Raw genomic sequence first — 21,774 nt, 5'->3', positions numbered from 1 at the left:
CCTAATGAAGGGCTTTTGCCCGAAATGTCGATTTTCCTGCTCCTTGGATGCTGCCTGACCTGCTGTGCTTTTCCAGCACCACTCTGATTTTCAGCATCTGCAGTCCTCACTTTTGCCTACACTCTTTAGGTGCTATGTAGCTGTGGAATAATACTGGAGGTGGAAGGGAATGAAGAGGGTGAAACGGAAGGAGTATGAGAGCTCAAAGCAGATAGAATGGAGCCAACGTAGAGAGGACTGGGATGTACATAAGGGGACAGTGGATGGGGAGGAGCTGGCGTTGTGGAAGTGTGTGTGTGTGTGGTGTTGTAAGTGAAAAATAATAACTTCAAGCAAGAGATGACTTCCAATTGTTGCTGCTTCACACAGGTCTTTCTATTTGATGTTTGAAAAGGAGGTCGAAGTAGAAGGCATTGGTGCCTATCGATTTATTCTGCCAAAAGAGGCTTTCGCAAGTGACCATCCCAGTAACAAAGAGTGTTGTCCAGGAGGGAACTGTCCATTGTCAGGAGTCCTGAATATCAGCACCTGCAGACAAGGTGGGCCATTGACAATCTCTTACTCTGCCGGGGTCATAGGGCAATGTAGAGCTGGCACTGTTCAGTCAGCTTCCTACACATCTGAAAACAGAATCACTTTGCGGTCCCACAAGTGGGTCATTGTACCCTTAGCGTTGGCAGAGACGTCTACAGAAATAAACCATTCAGCCCAAAACAGGCAACTCGGATATGCTGAAAATTTGTTGCTGGAAAAGTGCAGCAGGTCAGGCAGCATCCAAGGAACAGCATATCCTATAACTCGGATATGCTGTCTTCCAGGTCAGATGTTCAATCGAGGCATTACCTTGCTCTCTTAGGTGAATGCAAAAGACCCAATGGCCTTATGGGAGAGTGGAGCGAGGTATCCGAGTTCTTGACCAATACAAATTCCTCAACCGACGTTATTATGATGGATTGTGTAGTCATTAGCATGTGGCTGTTTCTGAGATCTCTCTGATCCCAATTGGCTCTTTTTTTTCTACATTATTTAAGTGATTACAGTCCTAACTGACTGTAAAGTCTGAAGGTTGCATAAATGCAAGCCTTGTTTGATCATGGCTCACATTCTAACACATCCCTATGTATTTACTGATCAAATGCCACCTCCCCCGTCAACGTTCATCTCCATCTCCCTTCAGCATTCACCCCCATACACTCCTTCAACATTCATCCCTGAAATCCCCTTCAATCCACCGGCTTCAACATTTACTAACTCGTACCCTTTCAACATTCACCCCCAACAATTCCTCCCTTCAATAATTATCAACCATCCCTTTCACATTTACCCCCATCCCCTTCAACATTTACCTCCATCCCCATTCAACATCCACTCCTTCCACCTCTGGCACTCAGTAGCAGCAGTGTGTCCTGTTTATAGGATGCGTTGCAGGAATTCACCAAAGATCCTCCGACATTACCTTCCAAACTCACGACCACTTTCATCTAGAAGGACAAGGGCAGCAGATACATGGGAACACCATCCCCTGTAAGTTTCCCTCCAAGCCATTCACCATTCTGACTTGGAAATATGTCACCATTCCTTCAGTGTCGCTGGGCCAAAATCCTGGAACTCCTTCCCTAGGGCATTGTGGGTCAACCTATAACACAAGGAGGCAAAAGTGAGGACTGCAGATGCTGGAAACCAGAGTTTAGATCTGAGTGGTGCTGGAAAAGCACAGCAGGTCAGGCAGCATCCCAGGACCAGGAAAATCAACGTTTCAGGTGGAGAGCCTCCCTCTATTCCTGATGAAGGGCTTTTGCCCAAAACGTCGATTTTCCTGCTCCTCGGATGCTGCCTGACCTGCTGTGCTTTTCCAGCACCACTCTGATCTATAACACAAGGACCTAATGGTTCAAAAAGGCAGCTCACCACCACCTTCTCAAAGGCAGCGTGGGATATGCAATAAATGTGAAAGAATTCTCTGTTGGATTTATTATCTACGATTTGTTTCGCACTAAATCCAGGTTGGAAACAAATTTGATCATGTTGTCAATTTGCATGTGACACTTCACAGAATCGAGACAATTTTCAAAGTCATCCTGATCAGTTCTATAAATCGCATTAATCTATCAGACCTCAAGTGTGGTCAACGGCCCAGCTGTTATCATATCTCGTGTGGTGTATCATCGACCGTGCACCAACATTGTTGGCACATCACATTGAGTCCAGAGTCTGATCAATATATTTTGAGAGTTTGTAGTATAATCTCACACTGTTCCTCTGGAATCCTTGAACTAATCTGTGACAAAGTCCAACACTGCTTGTTGAGGTCACAAGGCATTTTCCAACAGTTTTCGTTCTCTGGATTTCCCTCACGATAAAATCTGAAAAAGGAAAACTTGACTAAACAGGAATCAAAACAGCAAATGGTGCCTCAAGCGTTATCCCTTGTAATAAAATACCATTAAAATATGGAACAAAAACTGACTATTATATTTCAGTTGGTTACTAGTCAATGACTCTTTTGTCTGTTTACTGTTTGGCAATGTTGTGTTTTTATTGATTACTTATGGTTGTTTTTATTTAGTGGTTAATAGTTGGTGACTTGTGTTTTTTGGGTTACAAGTTTGTGATTGTTTTGCTTAATTACTAATTAGTAACTTGTATTTTCGATGATTACTAGGTTAGTGAATCTTTTGCTTGTTTACTGTTTGGGGCTGTCCTGTCAGCCGGTTACTAGTTAGCAGCTGTTTTTTGTCTGTTTATTGGTTGGGAGAGTTTACTTTGGTTAGGTGCTGGTTGACACAATAATAACCACAATAGTAATATATTTATTCATGATGCACATTCACACCTTGAAGGCTTTGTTGTACTGTAACTTGCATTTTAAAAATTAATAAGTATCAGCAATAATCAGGTCAAAATTGAGTGCAAATACATCTCTCATGAAGTAACAAAAATAGCTGGGGAGTGGTGGATGGAATGTTAAAAGAAGGAGACTGTGAAAGTATTCAACTGACTGGAATAGTTTTAAATTGAAATGAAACAATTGCTCACAATTGCAAGGCCCCCTTCCAAGGTGGAGACAAGCCAATTACCCCCAAGGAGGTATCTGAAAATAGAAACATCCCATCATCCAGACATGTGATATTAACATATGCAAATATTTAACTTTTAACTTTGTTCTTGCTTTTTACTATACCGAGGTATTTGTACCTAAAATGGCGCCTTGTGTGGCAACATTTATGCACTTTTCACTGTACTTCAGTACATTTGTACTTGATTACACGTGACAATAAAGTCAATGGTTGTCACAGACAGACCCGCTTGGAGGATGGGTGAGTTGCTGGAAGATTTGGGGACTGCTAATGTTGTCCCATTATATAAAAAGGGAGGAAGGGACAGAGCAGAAAATTGAAGGTCAGTCAGTCTAACCTCCAGTGTTGGGGAAGTTGTTAGAAAGTATTTTGAAGAGACTGGATATGTCTGCATTCGGACAGAAACAAATTAGCCAGCATGAATTTCTTAACAGTAGCGTGGTGGCTCAGTGGTTAGCAGTGCTGCCTCACAGTGCCAGGCAACTGTCTTGTGGAGTTTGCACATTCTCCCCATATCTGTGTGGGTTTCTTCTGGGTACTCCGGTTTCCTGCCGCAGTCCAAAGGGGCAGAGGATGGTATGTGTATGGAATGAGCTACCAGAGGAAGTGATGGAACCTAGTACAATTGCAACATTTTAAATGCTGCTCCATAACCACCTGATGAAGAGGCAGAGCTTTGAAAGCTAGTGATTCCAAATAAACCTTTTGGACTATAACCTAGTGTTGTGTGATTTTTAACATTTAAAAGGGATCTGGATGGTTATATGAATAGGGGGGGTTTAGAGGGATATAGTTCAGGATATCTGGTCGGCATGGACAAGTTGGACTGCAAGATCTGCTTCCATGCTGTACATCTCTCTGACTATGTACAGGTTAGGTGGATTCGCCATCTTAAATTGCCCTTGGTATCCAGGGATGTTCAGGTTATGTGGGTTAACCATGGGTTACAGGGATTGGGTGGGTCTGGATGGGGTGCTCTTCAGAGGGTTGGTCTGGGCTTGGGCTGAATGGCCTGCTTTCACACTGTATGGATTCTAAGATAGGAGTTGATCATTTTTGACAAGTTTGGTTTTTTTGAAATGGTACGCAAAAGTGTCCATTAGTGTATGACAATAAATATTGTCTGCATGGACTTTAGCAAGGCTTCTGAGAAGGTCCCATGGCAGAATGGTCAAGAAAGCGCCCATGAGATCCAAGGTAAAGGGGCATGCTGGACGGAAAACTGGCTGAGAGGCAGGAAGTTAAGGGCAATTGTAGACGGATGTTTCTGTGACTGAAAATCTGTTTCCAGTGCATTCCTCAGGGCTTGGTGCTGGAGTCCTTGCTATTGTGGTGTGCATTAATGATCTGGACCTGAAGGAAGGGGGTATGATAAAGAAGTTTTCAGATGACACAAAAATTGGTAGAGTGACAAATAATGAAGAGAATAGCTCTAAACTTCAGGAGGCTTTGAAAGATCTGGTCTGGTGGGCAAAGCACTGGCAAATGGAATTCAATGCTGAAAAGTGTGATGTAATGCACTTCAGGAGGGCCAACAAACTAAAAAAGCTAAAAAGAAGAGTTGAGGAGAAACGGTTTTCACTAACAGTGCCTGGATTTCACTGCCTGAAAGGATGTTAGAGTCAAAAACTCTTGTAAGATTAAAGCAATATTTAGCTTTCCAATACATTGCTGTAACCTCCAGTGCAATAGGCCAAAAGCTGGAAATGAAATTAATGTTGTCAGACATAATGGGCTGAATGATCTTCTGTGCTGTAGATCTCTTGGAATGCACACTGGACCCAGTATTTCAGTGGAGGTGCTGAGTGTCTTTGGGCAGATAATGGAAGAGAGGCTGCTGTCTCTATTTTCTCTCTCTGAAGAAATTGACTCCTGGCTCCTAACGAAACAGCTAGAGAGAACACTAATTAAGGAATTGAACATTTTCAGTAACTGCAAAATTTGCTATGACTGATTGTATCCAAGAGGACAGTTAATCAGCATCAGCCTCAGGATAAAAACTTTAGCCTTAAAGACAACCAAAGGACCAAACCAAACAAACATGGTTATGTCTCTTTGTAGACAGCACTATTCCATTTTAATTTTGTATTAGTGTGCGTGGATGTTGTGTATTACTGTGAGTGTAGCAATGTGTGTGTGTTAATTAGTGAATATGGGTGTGTGTGTCTATGTGTGTGTGTCTGTGTCTGTGTGTCTCTGTGTATGTCTGTATCTGTGTGTGTAAATTAGTTTGTCTGTGTGCCTGTGTGTACATTAGTGTGTGTCTGTGATCATATGTATTAGTATGAATGTGTCAGGGTGTGAGCTTGTGAGAATGGGTATATGTGTTTTTTTTTCATTCCCTCATGCAATGTAGGTGTTGCTGGCTGGGCCAGCATTTATTGCATTGTTGCCCTAGAGAAGATGGTGGTAAGCTGCTTTATTGAACCACTGTAGTCCATATGCAACACGTTGTTATGTGTGTGTATGTCTGTGTCTCTGTGTACAAGGTTTTGTGAATGATTATTGTGAATCTGTGTGCAAGTATGTATGCCTGTGTGAGGGTGAGTATGTGTGTGTCTGTGAATGCTTGTGTGTGATTCTCTGTCCACGTGTGTGTGCTTGTGAGTACCTGTGTTTGTGTGCACTTGCATCTGTGTCTCTCTGCATGTAAGTGTGTGTGTTTCTGTATGGATATATCTGATTGTGTGCTCTGACTGCACTAAAGTTGATGACTTGATATTTTTGTTAAATTATTTTCCTAGATTTCGACAGTTAATATATTTCCTCTTTCTTTAACTTGGAATACCTCATTGATTGGCTTCTTATTTCTTACAGCAAAAGTAAACTCCATTTTTAACCATAGACGGATACATTCTTAGGTGGAAAAAAATATGCTGCAATACTTTAATACTACAAAGAACACTGGATGTTATAAATCTGAAACAAAAACAGAAATTGCTGGAAAAACTCAGTGAGCCTTCTTCTGGAGAAGAGACATACTGGACTCAAAATATTAACTCTGTTACTCTCTCCACAGATGCTGCCAGACCTGCTGAGATTCCTCTGCACTTTCTTTTGTTTTATTGTGACCAGACTAAGAGGTGAACAGAGAGGGCTAGTTTCCCTCTACTCACCTGGGAGTAACACAATACACAGTAATTTCCTAGTGGTCTGGTGTCAATATTAGATTTACACTACTGTTACATCACCAACTGGTGTGCAAGGGAACACTGTCACAATCCATGACATTGTCCCCAGATGCAGAGCCTATTCTCAGTCCCTGCTTCATGCGTCTAGCATTGACAAGGAGTAGAACAGATTGATTTCCCTTTGAAATGTAAACTTCACTTCTTTTGCTCTGATATCCCAGGAGCCCCTATTTTCATATCATCACCTCATTTTTACAATGGAGATCAGCGACTAGTGAGTGACATTGGCGGAATGGAACCTAATACAGAAGCTCATCAAACATTCCTCGATATTGAACCGGTAAGCGAACATAACTGTTTGTGCTATACATGTCATCCCCAAGCCTTTTTAAAAAATGTGATATTTTATTTATTCTGTGATGGGACTTAGATGTTGCTGGCAAGACCACATTTATTGTCCATCCCTAATTGCCCATGAACTGAGTGGCATGCCCAGACCATTCGAGAGAGCAGTTATTGTTGTGGCTCATTGGCACATTCAACTGGGGCATTCAAGAGGGCATTGGGTGATAACTTAAATAGAAAAAGGGTTCTGATGAAAAGGCAGGAGAATGGCACTAATTTACAATACTTAGAGTCAGTGCAGAAACAATGGGCTGAATAGCACTGTAACAATTGTGTAATGCTGTAATATGTCAGCCATACCAGATAAGGACAACAGATGTCCTTCTCAATAGGACAGTTGTGAACCAGATGGTTTTTCACATTGACAGTTGTTATGGGTACCATTACCAAGAATAGTTTTATATTCTAGATATGGGAACTGATTTAAAACTTGTGTATGTTTGTTTATATGTGCTAATGTACATGTGCATATGTGTGTTCATGTGTCTTTTTGTGCTTATGTATGTGTGTGTTCATGCATGTATGTATGTTACTGTGTGCATATGTGTGCAAGTGCACGCACATCTATGTGTATGCATGCTCATAGTGGGTGAATGACCATTGTATGTGTGTGTAAATATGTTCATGTTTGTGTATACATGTTCATGCATCTGTATGTGTATACATGCTCATGTATGAGTTTATGCAAGCATGCCTATGTAGCATACTTAGATATGGTATGTATATACATGCTCATGTACACATGTCCGTGGGTGCATGCGTGCTCATGTCTATGTATGTGTATATACAAGCTCATGTATGTATGGATGTGGATATGTGTATATGTGTACTTCTGTATGTGCGTATGTATGTCCTAATTGCATCCTGCCCCATTCCCCATCACCTGCTGTGCTATCTTACCCACATTGGGTCTTGGTGAAGCAAGGCTTCAGTTTTAAAATTCTCTTCCTTGTTTTCAAGTCCCTCCATGGCCTCGCCTCTCCTTATATCTGTAATCTCCTGCCTCACCAGCCTCTAAGACATCAGGGGCTCTCTGCCTCTGGCTTTGTGAACATCCCTGAGTGTAATCCCCTGTCCCAGCCTCACCCACCGGCAAAACTTTCCTGAGCCATAAGCTTGAAATTCCCTCCTTCCATCCTTTGTGGGCAACCCTTAAACCTCTTTGACTGTTCGCTGCCCTAGTGCCTCCTGAGGAGCAGTTTGGTGTCACATTTGGTTTGATAACACAACAAATGATCTTGTGACACTTTACCTCATAAAGGCTCTACATCAGTACAAGTTGTTGTATTGCATGCAAATAAAGATCAAATGTATAACTTCAGACAGGGACTAACGTAGTTCACCATCTACATTTTGTCATCCTGTGCCCTGTGTGGGATCATGTTCAAATAACGACCGAAATCAGGGAGGGGTGGAAATAGCTGCTTTTATTCAGCAATCACTTCACCAGTTCAAGGCAGCAATACAATCCTGAAATACAATTCTTACAGGAGCCCCTTTATACACAGCTCTTACATATATTAAAAGTGCATTATTACCTTGATGTTGCATTTTTTATCTATAGTACACAAAGGTTTGAAGGGCCTCTGTCCTGGGAGACAGGAGATGGATTAAAACATGTGTTAAGTGCTGGCTGCTACTTCTGTTGGGGTGTCTGTGAGGTCTGCTTGCATAATGAGGAAGTGTTAATCCTTTTGCCCTTTATGTTAGTAAATATTAGCAACAATATAGGCCTATATGCTCCAAATACGTTAAAAATTGTAAGTAGACTTAATAAAAGAAGAAAGGATATTGTTAAGATCGCTGATGACACGACTGTAGTGGGTCTCATTAACAGGAACGATGAGACAGCATACAGGTGAGGAGGTGCAGAGGCTAACGGACTGGTGCAGAGCCAACAACCTATCTCTGAATGTGGACAAAACGAAAGAGAAGGTTCTTGACTTTAGGAGGGCACAGAGTGTCCACTCTCCGCTGGACATCGACGACTTCCCTGTGAAGATCATGAAGAGCACCAAATTTCTTGGCATACCCCCCCCCCCCCGCGATGGAGAATCACACCTGGACCTTCAACACCAGCTCCATAGCCAAAAAAGCCCAACAGTGTCTCTATTTTCTGCACACCTTTCTGAAGTCCATATAATCATGTCCACTGCTCTGCCCTCATCAATCCTCTTTGTTACTTCAAAAAAATTCACTCAAGTTAGTGAGACCTGATCAGATTAGTCCCCATTCAAGGTTATGCTGGCTGTCAGTAACAAAATGTTGCATTTATGTCCACTCAATCCCTTCTTCAGGAAGGCTCATGCCCGAAACGTCGATTCTCCTGTTCCCTGGATGCTGCCTGACCTGCTGCGCTTTTCCAGCAACACATTTTCAGCTTTGATCTCCAGCATCTGCAGTCCTCACTTTCTTCTGGAAGAAGATACCAGAGCATTCAATCTCTCACGGCCAGACTGTTCAACAGTTTCTTCCCCTAAGCCATCAGGCTTCTTAACACAGTATGATCAGACTCTATTCCTTCTAAACTCTTTGCATGACTTCAAATTGCTGCTTGAACAATGTTTTATTAATTATCATTCTTTTATTACTCTGTAATTTGTACACCACTGTGCCTATTGTCTTGACATGTCAGGAATTACCGTGCTGTCTTGTGTGTTTTGCACTTCTTATGCACTTTATGCCACCCTGGATATGATCATGCTGTTTGTGCTATCCTTGGTCCTGGAGGAACGCTGTCTCGTTTTTACTGTTTCAGTTGTATATGGGAGAAATGACAAATGAACCCACTCTTGATTACTGCAGCTGGGTTGTGAGATTTATTTACTATTTGCTGCGTATGAGTTTCATTCGTTCATGCAATTTCAATGAATCACTTAAAGGGATAATGGCCCAGTTAAAAGACATTTAACAAGTACTTAATCTATTCAGGCCCTGGAGATGGTTTGTAAGGGCTGATTAATATTATAATGTTTCGTGAAGACTTGATGGGAATGGTATTATTCTGTGTGCTGAGCAGCAAGGGCTGATAAGGTGTGGAAATGCAGTAATGGATTTGAAAGGGTTGTTCTTAAATTTGGATATTACAGAACTGCGGTTTTATGAATGAAACCGTGTTACAGTAAATAATGAATTAGAAAAGGGTTATGAATGAATGAATGGGAACCTTATATTAATGAATATAGCAAGCTGGTGAGTGAGTTAATAAAGATAGCCTATAATACAATATCCCATAACACAATATCTCACACCTTAAACCAAGTATCATCCACAAGAGATCACCTCATGTACAATGTGTGCATCACCTCTGAAAGCTTTACATGTTGTTGCCATAATTGTGGCCATTTTAGGTTGCTGTTTGACATTGAGAATATTACATTAACAAGGATAATTCAATGACTCTTGCAGATGCCTTCTCTTGGGTTTCCTGTGGCAGCAGCCATGTCCTAGGGTGACCACAAAACCTTGAAGCACAGAGAATTGATATAGAAATCCATCTAGCTGAGGTAATTGTGTTCTCCCATTCCTTCCAGATGACTGGTATCCCTGTCAGAGCAGCCAAGAGAATGCAGATCAATATTCATGTCGAGTCGGTGAAGGGCGTTGTGTAAGTGACTCCTTTTACACACTCAGATTGATTATCTAAGGATGAATGTAACTGTTTCCCAAATAGACTGAAAGAATTGCTGAGAATATCCACATTCATTGAATATCTCCTTGATTTTAGGGACTGAACTAAGAGAGCTTATATTCAATAGTGATTTGGAGACGCCAGTGTTGGACTGGGGTGTACAAAGTTACAAATCACACAACGCCAGGTTATAGTCGAACAGGTTTATTTGGAAGCATTAGCTTTCGGAGCGCTGCTCCTTCATCAGGTGGTTGACAATGCTCCGAAAGCTAGTGCTTCCAGTTAAACCTGTTGGACTACAATCTGGTGGTGTTTGATTTTTAACTAGATTCAATAAAACCTCCAGATATACCTAGCTCACTCTCCCCAAACGTTTAACACAGTGAACAAACCACTGAGGTACAATGGTGCAGATTCTGTTGGAGCAGGGAACCTCATAATTTTGCCAATTAATGTGATTTTTATTCATTCACAAAGTGTGTCACCATTTATTGCCCATCCCTAGTTGCCCTTGAGAAGGTGGTGGTGAGCTGCCTTCTTGAACTGCTGCAATCCACGTACTGCAGGTGGACCCCCAATATCATTCAGGAAGGATTAGATTACTTTACAGTGTGGAAACAGGACCATGGCCCAACAAGTCCACACCGACCCGCCGAAGCGCAAACAACCCATACCCCTACATATACTCCTTACCTAACACTAGGGGCAATTTAGCATGGCTAATTCACCTGACCAGCATATCTTTGGACTGTGGGAGGAAACCAGAGCACCCGGAGGAAACCCACGCAGACACGGGGAGAATGTGCAAACTCCACACAGTCAGTCGCCTGAGGCGGGAATTGAACCCAGGTCTCTGGCGCTGTGAGGCAGCAGTGCTAACCACTGTGCCACCGTGCTGCCCACTAAGGAGTTCCAGAATTTTGACCCTGTGACACTGAAGGAACAGTCACATAATTCCCAGTCAGGATGGTGAGTGGCTTGGAGGGGACCTTACAAGGGGTGATGTTCCCACATACCTGTTGCCCTAAGTCCTTCTAACTGGAGAAAGTATGGACTGCAGATGCTGGAGATCAGAATCGAAAAGTGTGGCGCTGGAAAAGCACAGCGGGTCAGGCAGCATCTGAGGAGCAGGAGAATCGATGTGTCGAGCAGAAACTCTTCATCAGGAACGGATGAAGGGCTTTTGCCCAAAATGTTGACCCTCCTGCTCCTCGGATGCTGCCTGACCTGTTGTGCTTTTCCAGCGCCACACTTTTTGACGACTCCTAACTGGAAGTGGTCATGGAGGTGTTATCTGAGGAGCTTTGGGTGAATTTCTGCAGTTTGTCTTGTAGATTGTACGCACTGCTCCTACTGTGCAGGAAATGAATGTCAAAGGTGGTGCCAATCATGTGGGTTGCTTTATTCTGGATGGTATCAAGCTTCTGACAGCCTGCAGTTAGAATCCTACAGCCTTGGCTTTTGAAGATTGACTTTTTGACAAAGATGTTGGTCCTTTTTGAATGAATATCTGCTCTTTGCTTTTCTTGCCATTTTTCACATATTGTTGTCCTCCTGAGTTCAATGTTTCTGTTGTTTCAAAGTGCAGATGGGGATTAACAAAGTAAATGCGACAAAGTACAAGACGATGCTGAAAATGAGCCTCTAGTAAATCACTAATGGTATAGCCAACAGATAGATAATGAATATGTATTAGGCAGTAGTGGGTGCTGCAGATGCTGGTGAATAGAGTCAAGATTAGAGTGGTGCTGGAAAAGCACAGCAGGTCAGGCAGCATCCGTGGAGCAGGAGAATCGATGTTTTGGGTAAAAATAGTGGAAGCAGAATCATTGGGGACATTTAAGTGACTGCTGGACATGCACATTGAGAGCAGTGAGTTGAGGGGTGCGTAGGTTAAGTTATTTTATTTTACATAAGGATTAACCCTTGGCACAGTATCATGGGCCAAAGGGCCTGTTCTGTGCTGTACCTTTCTATGTTCAGGAATGAGGCTGGGAGCCTCGGGGGTGGAGAGATAAATGGGAGGGGTGTGGAATGAATATATATTGTTTATTCAGAATTATACAGTACAAAATATACAGAATTATACAGTACACACTTTTGCTCATTGAGTCTACACCGACAAAAAAACGACTCTGAACCTACACCGGTCCCACTTTCCCACACTAGGCGCACAGCCTTGATTATTATGAATTTCAAGTGCTCATCCAAGTATGTTTTAAAGATTATGTGGTTTCCTGCCCTACATGACAGTCTCAGACAGTGCATTCCAGACCCTGGATTAGTGGTGCTGGAAGAGCACAGCAGTTCAGGCAGCATCCGAGGAGCAGTAAAATCAATGTTTCGGGCAAAAGCCCTTCATCAGGAATGGCGATTACCTAGCATTCCAGACCCACCAACTTCTCGGTGAAAAAGCCTTCCCTCAAGTTCCCTCTAAAAGCGCCTGCCTTTCACCTTAAAGTTTTGCCCCCTCGTTATTGCCTCTCTCGGTAAGGAAAACAGCTTCTTCCTATATACCTTGCTCATGTCCCTCATGATCTTATCCATCTCTGTCAGGTTTCCCCTGAAACCTCTGTGCTCCAAAGAAAACAGCTCGATCTTATCCAGTCTTCCTTGATGGAAGCTCCATCCCAGGCAACATCCTGGTGAATTTCCTCTGCAGCCCCTCCAGTGCAATCACATTCTTCCTAGAGTGAGGTGACCAGAACTGCATACAATACTCCAGCTAGAGCCCAACCAAAGTTCTGTACAACTTCAACATAACCTTCCTGCTCTTAGAATCTATGCCACGAACGATAAACACAAGCACAAGGTATGCCTTAACTACCCTATTAACCTAGGTAAAACCTGTCCTGTCACCTTCAGAGATTTCTCATAAATCACAAACACCCAGAGATCTCTCTATTCCTCAGAGATTTCTAGCATCCTACCATTCATTGACTGCTGCTTTGACTTATTAGGGCCAAATCAGATAAAGAGCCTAGCAGCTTCTGATAAGTCTATATGATGACCTTTTAGATTAGATTCCCAACAGTATGGGAGCAGGCCCTTCGGCTCAACAAATCCACACCAACCCTCCTAAGAGTAATGCACACAGACCCATTCCCCTACCCTATATTTATCCCTGATTAATGTACCTAACACAATGGGCAATTTAGCACTGCCAATTCGCCTGACCTGCACATCTTTGGATTGTGGGAGGATACCCACGCAGACACCGGGAGATTGTGCAAACTCCACAAAGACATTCGCCTTAGGCAGGAATCGAACCCGGGTCCCTGGCGCTGTGAGGCAGCAGTGCTAACCACTGAGCCATCGTGTTGTATTTAAACTGATGATGTAATCCAAGAATTTCATGTAACAGTGGTTACATGTAACACTGTAATCCATGTAACAGTGTCTTTCTCCTTGACCATGTACCTCCTGTCAGTGTCAGACATGCTCTAGATGCATTGCAAACTGGCCTATGACACCTATCTGCTTGTTCTTGAAACAGTATTGCCACAGCTATGTAGATGAGGCATCAGCTGCAATTATAGTCAGTAGTGAAGGGTCACAATAAGGTAAGGTGTCCAGTGAAAGCAGAATATCTCCTTGTTCCTTGTCATATGCTTGCTCCTGATATGAATTCCAACACTGTGCTTGAGCTTGCTTTAATTCGCTGTCTGAAGGCGTCAATAAATACACTGGGCCAGGCAGAAATTTCTCTAGGTGATTAACCATACCAAGGAAATGTTGAAAACTTAAGATAAAACAGGGATTGGAAATTCACTAATGGTGTTGTTTTTTGCGGGTATTATTAAAAGTTTGCCCTGGGTAATGAATAGACGTTTTTCAAGAATTCACACTTTTCATTTTAGTAAACAGTTTAAAGCCTCTTGAACCCCCAGCCCATATTCTTCAACAGATTCAGTGCAGACTAGAATGTCTAAGACCATTGTCTCCAATATCTGCTTTACCTTGTACTCAAGTGCTGTCTGTAAATGTCTCTTCACTTTTACTTCCACCTGAACTATGTACCTGGATTTTTATTGCTGAAGGCATTGCAGATATAATTGTGGTTGGTCATCTGATAGAACAAATACACTCGCTCCAGTATCTAGTTTAAAGTTAGTCATATATCCGTTGACATATATATATATTCAAAACTGAGATGGACAGATTTTTAAGCAGTAAGGGAATGACGGGAAAGTGGAATTGAGGAGCATTTTATTTAAAGAAGAATCATACCAGACTTGAAAGATTAACTCTGTTCCTATTTCCACAGATGCTTCTTCAGCTTTCTCTGTATTTATATCCGATCAGCCATGATCTAAGTGTAATAGGTTTGTAAAGCACACAAACAGAGCCTTCAGTTCACTTGTCCATGCCAATCAGATTTCCTAAATTAATCTAGTCCGATTTGCCAGCACTTGGCCAATACCCCTCTAAACCCTTCCTATTCATATACCCATTCAGATGTCTTTTAGATGTTATAATTGTACCAGCCTTCACCACCTGCTCTTGCAGCTCATTTCATAAAAGCACCACCCTCTACTTGGAAAAGTTGCCCATTAGGTCCCTTTTAAATCATTCTCCTCTCACCCTAAACCTATGCCCTCTAGTTTTGGACTTCCCTATCCTGGGAAAAAGACCTTGGCGTTTCACCTTAACTATGACATTCATGATTTTATAAACTTCTAGAACATCAACCCCTCAACCTCTGACACTCCAGGGAAAATAGTCCCAGCCTATTCAGGCTCTCCCTACAGCTCAAACCCTCCAACCCTGGGAACATCCTTGTCAATTTTTTCTGAATCTTTACAAGTTTAGCAACATCTTTCCTGTAGCGGAGAGACTAGAATTGAATGCAATATTCCAAAATGTCCTGTGCAGCTGCAACATGACATCCCAATTCCTGTACTCATCAAATAGCAGAGCAGTCTTGATGGGCCAAATGATCTTACATATCGGAATGTGGGCCAGAAGGCATGAATGGGGTCTTTGATCTCACCAAGGAAATAATGTTGTTCCTCTTGTGATCGAGATTTGCGAACATGATTAAGTAGCCAATTGTGGGATGACATTTTCTTTGAAAGTAGAGGTTTTACTTTAGCACATCCTCCCAAAATGGTCAATTATTCAGCAGAGAAAGGACCCTGCAGTGTGTACAGGGCACTGTTTTATGGCTGTGGATCATTATGGTGCCACTGCACTGGTACCCTTTTATAGATCGTGCACTTTCCCTTCCATTTCTCATGCTTCCTTTACAGTCCCATGCTTAAGGACCTGTGCGGTTTCCTGAGCCAATGCTTTTTTTCAAATCTCAGGATTGTCCTATTCTGGTTATGCACTGCTGTTTGTCTCACTCATATTGCTTTTTCTAAGGTCAGGATCTCTGCCTGGTTTACCTGAATGTGTGTCTACTTATCTTACAGTATTTGAACTTTATACTGAAATGGATTTTTAAATTATATGTCCATTCTTCAATTTCATTTGTGTCTATCTAGCTTGTTGTCATCATCCTCAGTATTAAACACCTCTCCCAATTTTGATGCCATTGGAATCATGTAAAAACTGTGTAGTTGATTTAAAATTCTACATTAGTTAAATATTCACAAATATTTCACAACATGTTTTCAATTCATTTATTTGCAGCCAAACTAGTCAAATGCGGACAATGATTTTACCAGTCCTCTTTTTAAATGAGGTAAGTTGCATGTTTTGATTTTAGGTCTGATGTTAATGAGGCATCTGGGCACAAAGTTTGAGTTGGGGTAGGATTTTGATGGGGGGCTGGGCAAGAAGGATGTGTCTAAATGAACAGAGAGAGAGAAAGTTGAAACTGAGGATGACATGGGCTTTGCTGGTAGAAGGGGTAAGTATGAGGACCAGCTACTGAAGTGGGAGAAAGTGTACTCTGTAAACCAAAGACAAGATCAGTGTGAAACAGTGCAACAACATTACACTGTTCCTGATGTATCAAATGAGTACGGTAGAAAGTCACTACTTATGGCGTCATCTTAGGTACAAGGTACCCAAGTACATTCTTCAGTACATGTTCTTAGGGTAAAAAATAGAAAAATAAATAAATAAAGCTTCCAGCATTACAGATTGTAGGAATAAATGAGAAAATAGATAAATAGAAAGTTCAGAACAATAGTCCTTCCAACCCGGCCTCCAGACAGCGCTGGGCTTCACTTTAGCTTCACCTTGAGGCTCACAAGGCCAGAAGTCACCACGGGCCATCAAAGGATTGGCAGGCCGCAAGACTGCCACGTGGTGCTGACCACACTGGGCCGTGAGACTGCCTCAAGAAAGAAGAGAATAAAACACAAAACAGAAGAAAATGACAAAAATAAACAGGCAGAGTGGATGAGCTCCCAGTGAAGTATCCTATTCGCCACCATCTTGACGTATGTAGAGCCTCCAACTCCTGTTCATTGTTGAACTGTTCACCACCATTCACAACTGGATGTGACCGTGCTGAGAAGGGGCCAGTATTTGCTGCTGCTCCCTTATCACCCTTGAACTGAGTCTCTTGCTGGGCCACTTTCTAGTCCGGTGCTGTGGTTCTACAGTCACATATAGGCCAGACCTGTTAAGCTGAGGCTGGCATTAATGACCAATTGATGATAGTTGTCAGTGGTCTCCATTCCCAAGATTAGCTTTCATTTTCACATTTCTTATTAATTGAATTTCAATTCCACTGGCTAATGTGGTGGTATTTCACAGCATTAACAAATGCAGCATCCAATTTGTAAGCAGTAAGCACTTTATCTGAGTTCCCCTACCCCCACCTCCATTTCTGAAGAAGGGCTACACCGATACACTGCCTTCTCCACCTCCTGATACTGTCTGGCTTACTGTGGTCTTCCAGCCTTCTCCTTGTCTACTTTGGATTCCAACATCTGTAGTGTTTTTGTCTCTAACTGTTCAACACATGATACTTTTCTGTGTTTGCCCTGGTCAATATTTACTTGACCAAAACCATTTAAATATAAGAACATAAAATGCACCATTTTTGAGTCTGGAGCTTACTGTGCTTGCTGCTTACAAATTGGATACAGCATTTGTTAATGAAAATATTGACTGTGGTTCAAAAGCAATTACTTAGGGGAGGCCTGTAGATATGAAGGCTGTATAAATAATGTTTATTTTCTAATGATATCAGAATGACTTTAGTTGAATTGGTGAAAATGAATTATCATGAGTATTTAATTTTTCCTTTATTCTTTCATGGGATGTGGGTGTCACTGGCTAGGTCAATATTTTTTGTGTGTCCCTATTCATCCTTGAACTGAGTAACTTGCCAGCCATGTCAGAGGGCACTTAAGAGTCAACCTCTGCATAACTCCTCTGTTCAAAGACTTTGTAATATTAAAGGCCTTCGAGTCTTTTCTAATGAAGAACCCCGACCTGACCAATCTTTCCCGTGATTCTGTGGTACAAGTGCATCACATATAATTTGTGATTAGGAATTTGGATTTCTAAAGTAGAGACATATGTGTTTTGGTTTCAGTTCCGTGAAGCTAACCTTTTTTTTAAAGAGATCAGAATGTCATTTGGAAAGTCTGAGGCATTAAAATGGGCTCACACCACAAAATATTTGTGAAGAGCTGATCTCCAGGGTTTAGAGTTTGACAACAGAAACAACAACTTACATTTAATATGGCAGATTGAGGACAGTGATATGTCTCAGGGTTCTTCACAGGAGCAACTGTAAAACAAAATACGACAACAAAACCAAGCTTGTGAGCAAAGGAGGTTTTCTTCATCACAGCCTGAAATGGCTCACATCGTGTTTATGCTAAGAGTCTGATTAAATAAATGGATTTACGTAATGGTGACTTTCATTGGAGAGATCATAATGGATTGCATTCTTTATGCATAACAGTAAGGTCAAACCTTTAGGCACTGATGGAGAGTTCCAAGTGTAAACTGGGATTAAGGCAAGCTGAGGCTGGCATTTAGAGTCATAGAGTTATACAGCACAGAAACAGACCCTTCTGTCCAACTCGTCCGTGCCAACCAGATAACCTAAACTGATCTAGTCCCACTTGCCAGCGTTTGGCCAGAAACCTCCAAACACTTCCTATTTATGTAACCATCCACATGCCTTTTAAATGTCTATGGAGTGATTTTGCATTTGCAGAATTGTATTTGTAGATACATTCTATTTTGTTTGAAAAGACACAGTCTGCAGGCAGTTAATGCAAGCAGTCAATCCATGTAACAATTTATAAATTCTTACTTTGGAAATAGAACCTAGATTGGGATACAGACAGACTCTAACCTCACACCTTTTAATGCATTGGCTGAGCTGAGGTGCCACCTTTTTTTATAAAACCTTAAGTTATCTTGAGAATGTGACTTGAAAGAAGTTCTGGGATTTAAATATTAATGAACCAAAACCTGCTACCCATTCTAAAAGATGAAAGACTTAACAGCAACCTAGGTTTGTTCAATATATTGTTTCAGTTGCATGACACTGAGATCTTTAGCTATAAATTCTGTGTTGTATGATCCTACTCCACAACCACCTGATGAAGGAGCAGCGCTCTGAAAGTTCGTGCTTCCAAATAAACAAGTTGGACTATAACCTGGTGTTGTGTGATTTTTAACTTGTCCACATCACTTTTAAAGGTTGCAATTGTATCCACCTTGCACCACTTTTAGATAAATGTGAGGTGCTGCATTTTGGGTAGGGCAAGTCTAAAACAGTTAGTGGTAAGGTCCAGGAGAGTTTTAGGAAAAAGTGAGGACTGCAGATGCTAGAGATCAGAGTTGAAAAATGTGTTGCTGGAAAAGCACAGCAGGTCAGGCAGCATCCAAGGAGCAGGAGAATTTACGTTTCGGGCATGAGCCTGAAGAAGGTCGGAGAAATCGGAAAGAAGCGGGTGGGGGCTTCCCGACCTCTCCGCCCCCACCCCCTCTCCGGCCTATCTTCTTCCTGACCTCTCCGCCCCCACCCCCTCTCCGGCCTATCACCCTCACTTTAACCTCCTTCCACCTATCGCATTCCCAACACCCCTCCCCCAAGTCCCTCCTCCCTACCTTTTACCTTAGCCTGCTTGGCACACCTTCCTCATTCCTGAAGAAGGGCTTATGCCCGAAACATCGATTCTCCTGCTCCTTGGATGCCGCCTGACCCGCTGCGCTTTTCCAGCAACACATTTTTCAGCTCATGTATAGGACATTGTATTCCAAAAGTGGCCTAACCAGTGTTCAAATCTGGTCTCTCTGCTGTAGGAAAGATATTGTGAAACCTGAAAGTGTTCAGAAAAGATTTACAAGCATGTTGCCAGGGTTGCAGGTTTTGACTTAGAGGGAGAAGCTGAATAGTCTGGAGCTGTTTTCCCTGGATCATTGAAAGCTGTAAGGTGACCTTATAAAGGTTTCTAAAATCATGAGGGGCATAGGTAGGTAAAATGTCAAGGTCTTTTTCCCAGTGTACGGAAGTCCACTACTAGAGGGGATAGGTTTCAGGTGAGAGAGAAAAGCTAGAAAAGGGACCTAAGGGGCAGTCGTTTTACGCAGAGGGTGGTCCGTGTGTGGATGAGCTGCCAGAGGAAGTGGTGGGGTCTGATACAGATACAACGTTTAAAAGGCATCTGGATGCGTATATGAAACAGGAAGGGTTAGAAGGATATGTGTCAAATGCTGGCAAATGGGACTGAATTAATTTAGGATATCTTGTTGGTATGAACAAGTTGGACTGAAAGTTTCTGGTTGTACATTTCGGCAGCACTCCCCAGAACCCTACCAGTAATTGTATAACATCTGCCCTGGTTTGCCTTACCAAAACGCAGCACCTTGCACTTATCTAAATGAAACTCTATCTGCCACTCTTTGGCTCATTGGCCTATCTGATCAAGGTCCTGTGAACTCTGCAGTAACCTTCTTCACTGTCCACTACCCCACCAATTTTGGTGTAATCAGCAAATATACTGACAATTTCTCCTATATTCACATTAAAATCATATAAATGATGAAAAGCTATGGACCCAGTACCAATTCTTGCAGCATACCACTGGTCACAAGCCTCCAGTCCAAAAACAACACTCCACCACCATCATCCTCTGTCTCTAACATTCAAAGTAATTTTGTATCCAACTGGTACCTCCCCTGGATTCCATGTGATCTAACTTTGCTAACCAGTCTACCATGCCGAACCTTGTCTATATGGACTTCTGCAAGGTGTTCGACAACACCTATCATTCTGCTTTCCTCAATCTTGTCACTTCTTCAAAAAAAAACCTCAATAAAGTTCGTGAGATTTGTTTTTTCCACACAAAGCAATGTTGACTATCTCTAATCAGTCCATGCCTTTCCAAATTCATGTAAATCCTGTCCTTCACAATTTGCTCCAACAATTTACCGACCACAGACGTCAGGTTCACCGGTTTATTGTTCCCTGGCTTTTCCTTACCACCTTTCTTCATAGTGGCACCACATAAGTCACCCTCCCGTCTTCCAGCACCTCACTCCTGGCTATTGGTGATACAAATATCTTCGTAAAGAGCTCAGCAATCACTTCTATAGCTTCCCACAAAGTTCTGGGATAACCTGATCACGTCCTGGGAATTTATCCATCTTAAATTACATAAAGATGTAACATTTGGTATGAGGATAATGTATAAAAGTGCCTTAGTAATTTTGTGGTTCTGCTTTCTCCCCCATTTGTCCAACAGCAAGCTTTAATCGATGATAAATCAGCAGTGAAACTGAAATCAGCACTTTATAAAATACGTGTGGTGACTTACATTCCTTATATATTCTTGTCTATTGGAATCTTACTTTGCCTGGCTGCTCTTAGCTTAGCCTTTGCTGCATGGAGACATAAAGACAATAAGGTAATTTATTGCTAAAGTTATTTATGTCCCATATCATTGAAGGAGCTTCATTATTAATTAAACTTTGCTGAAACTAATTCACTGCATCAGTTTATTGACAGGTTGGCTGTTAAAAGCAAAGCGCACTTGACTTGAGATTTCAAAATTACATTCTAAGTGATTATTCGAAGGTCAATAAAATTTTAAATATTGAAAATTTAACATCTTTACTGCGTTCAAAGAGTGAAGGCCTAATTTGTACCTTTGTTGGTATTTTAGGATTTTACACCAGTAATGTTAAAACTTCCGGATGTGGAAGTACATTGAAGTGACGGAAGAGAGCCCACACACACATTCTGCTGCAATCAACCAGATAGTATGTTCAGGAATTTAGTGATGTTTCTGACCTATGGAGTATTTTACAATGTAACAAATAAAAGTGGAGTCTTTGATTGACCGAGTGTACAATGACAGTACTCACTCACCAATAAATTGGAACTGTGGCCCTTCAAGTTTTTCAGACATTGCTATATTGGTACCAACCGAGGACATGTTGGGATAAGTCACAAACAGGCACACTAACACTGAATTTAAGAGCAGAAGGTGGTCATTTCGCTATTCAGTAAGATCATAGCTGATCCAATTGTAATGTCAAACCCACATTCCCACTTATCCACTCATAGTCCCTGACTCTCTCATTGGTCAAGAATCTCTCT

General features: G+C 41.9%; 1 protein-coding gene across 1 annotated transcript in view; it reads left to right on the top strand.

The window, feature by feature from the left end:
• Positions 1-21,562, top strand: part of LOC122551966 (lysosome membrane protein 2-like) — a gene marked incomplete at its 5' end in the record, with an annotated part of 56,629 nt that extends 35,067 nt beyond the window's left edge. Inside the window, 6 exons of the mRNA XM_043694537.1 lie at positions 370-539; positions 6,430-6,548; positions 10,147-10,220; positions 15,882-15,933; positions 20,918-21,079; positions 21,338-21,562. Of these exons, the coding sequence (XP_043550472.1) occupies positions 370-539; positions 6,430-6,548; positions 10,147-10,220; positions 15,882-15,933; positions 20,918-21,079; positions 21,338-21,385 (625 nt within the window). The remainder of the gene's footprint in view (positions 1-369; positions 540-6,429; positions 6,549-10,146; positions 10,221-15,881; positions 15,934-20,917; positions 21,080-21,337) is intronic.
• Positions 21,563-21,774: the final 212 nt, after the last annotated feature.

This window comes from Chiloscyllium plagiosum, chromosome 7, assembly GCF_004010195.1.
Source record: "Chiloscyllium plagiosum isolate BGI_BamShark_2017 chromosome 7, ASM401019v2, whole genome shotgun sequence".
NCBI classification, from domain to species: Eukaryota; Metazoa; Chordata; class Chondrichthyes; order Orectolobiformes; family Hemiscylliidae; genus Chiloscyllium; species Chiloscyllium plagiosum.
This window is presented reverse-complemented; position numbering and strand designations above follow the sequence as displayed.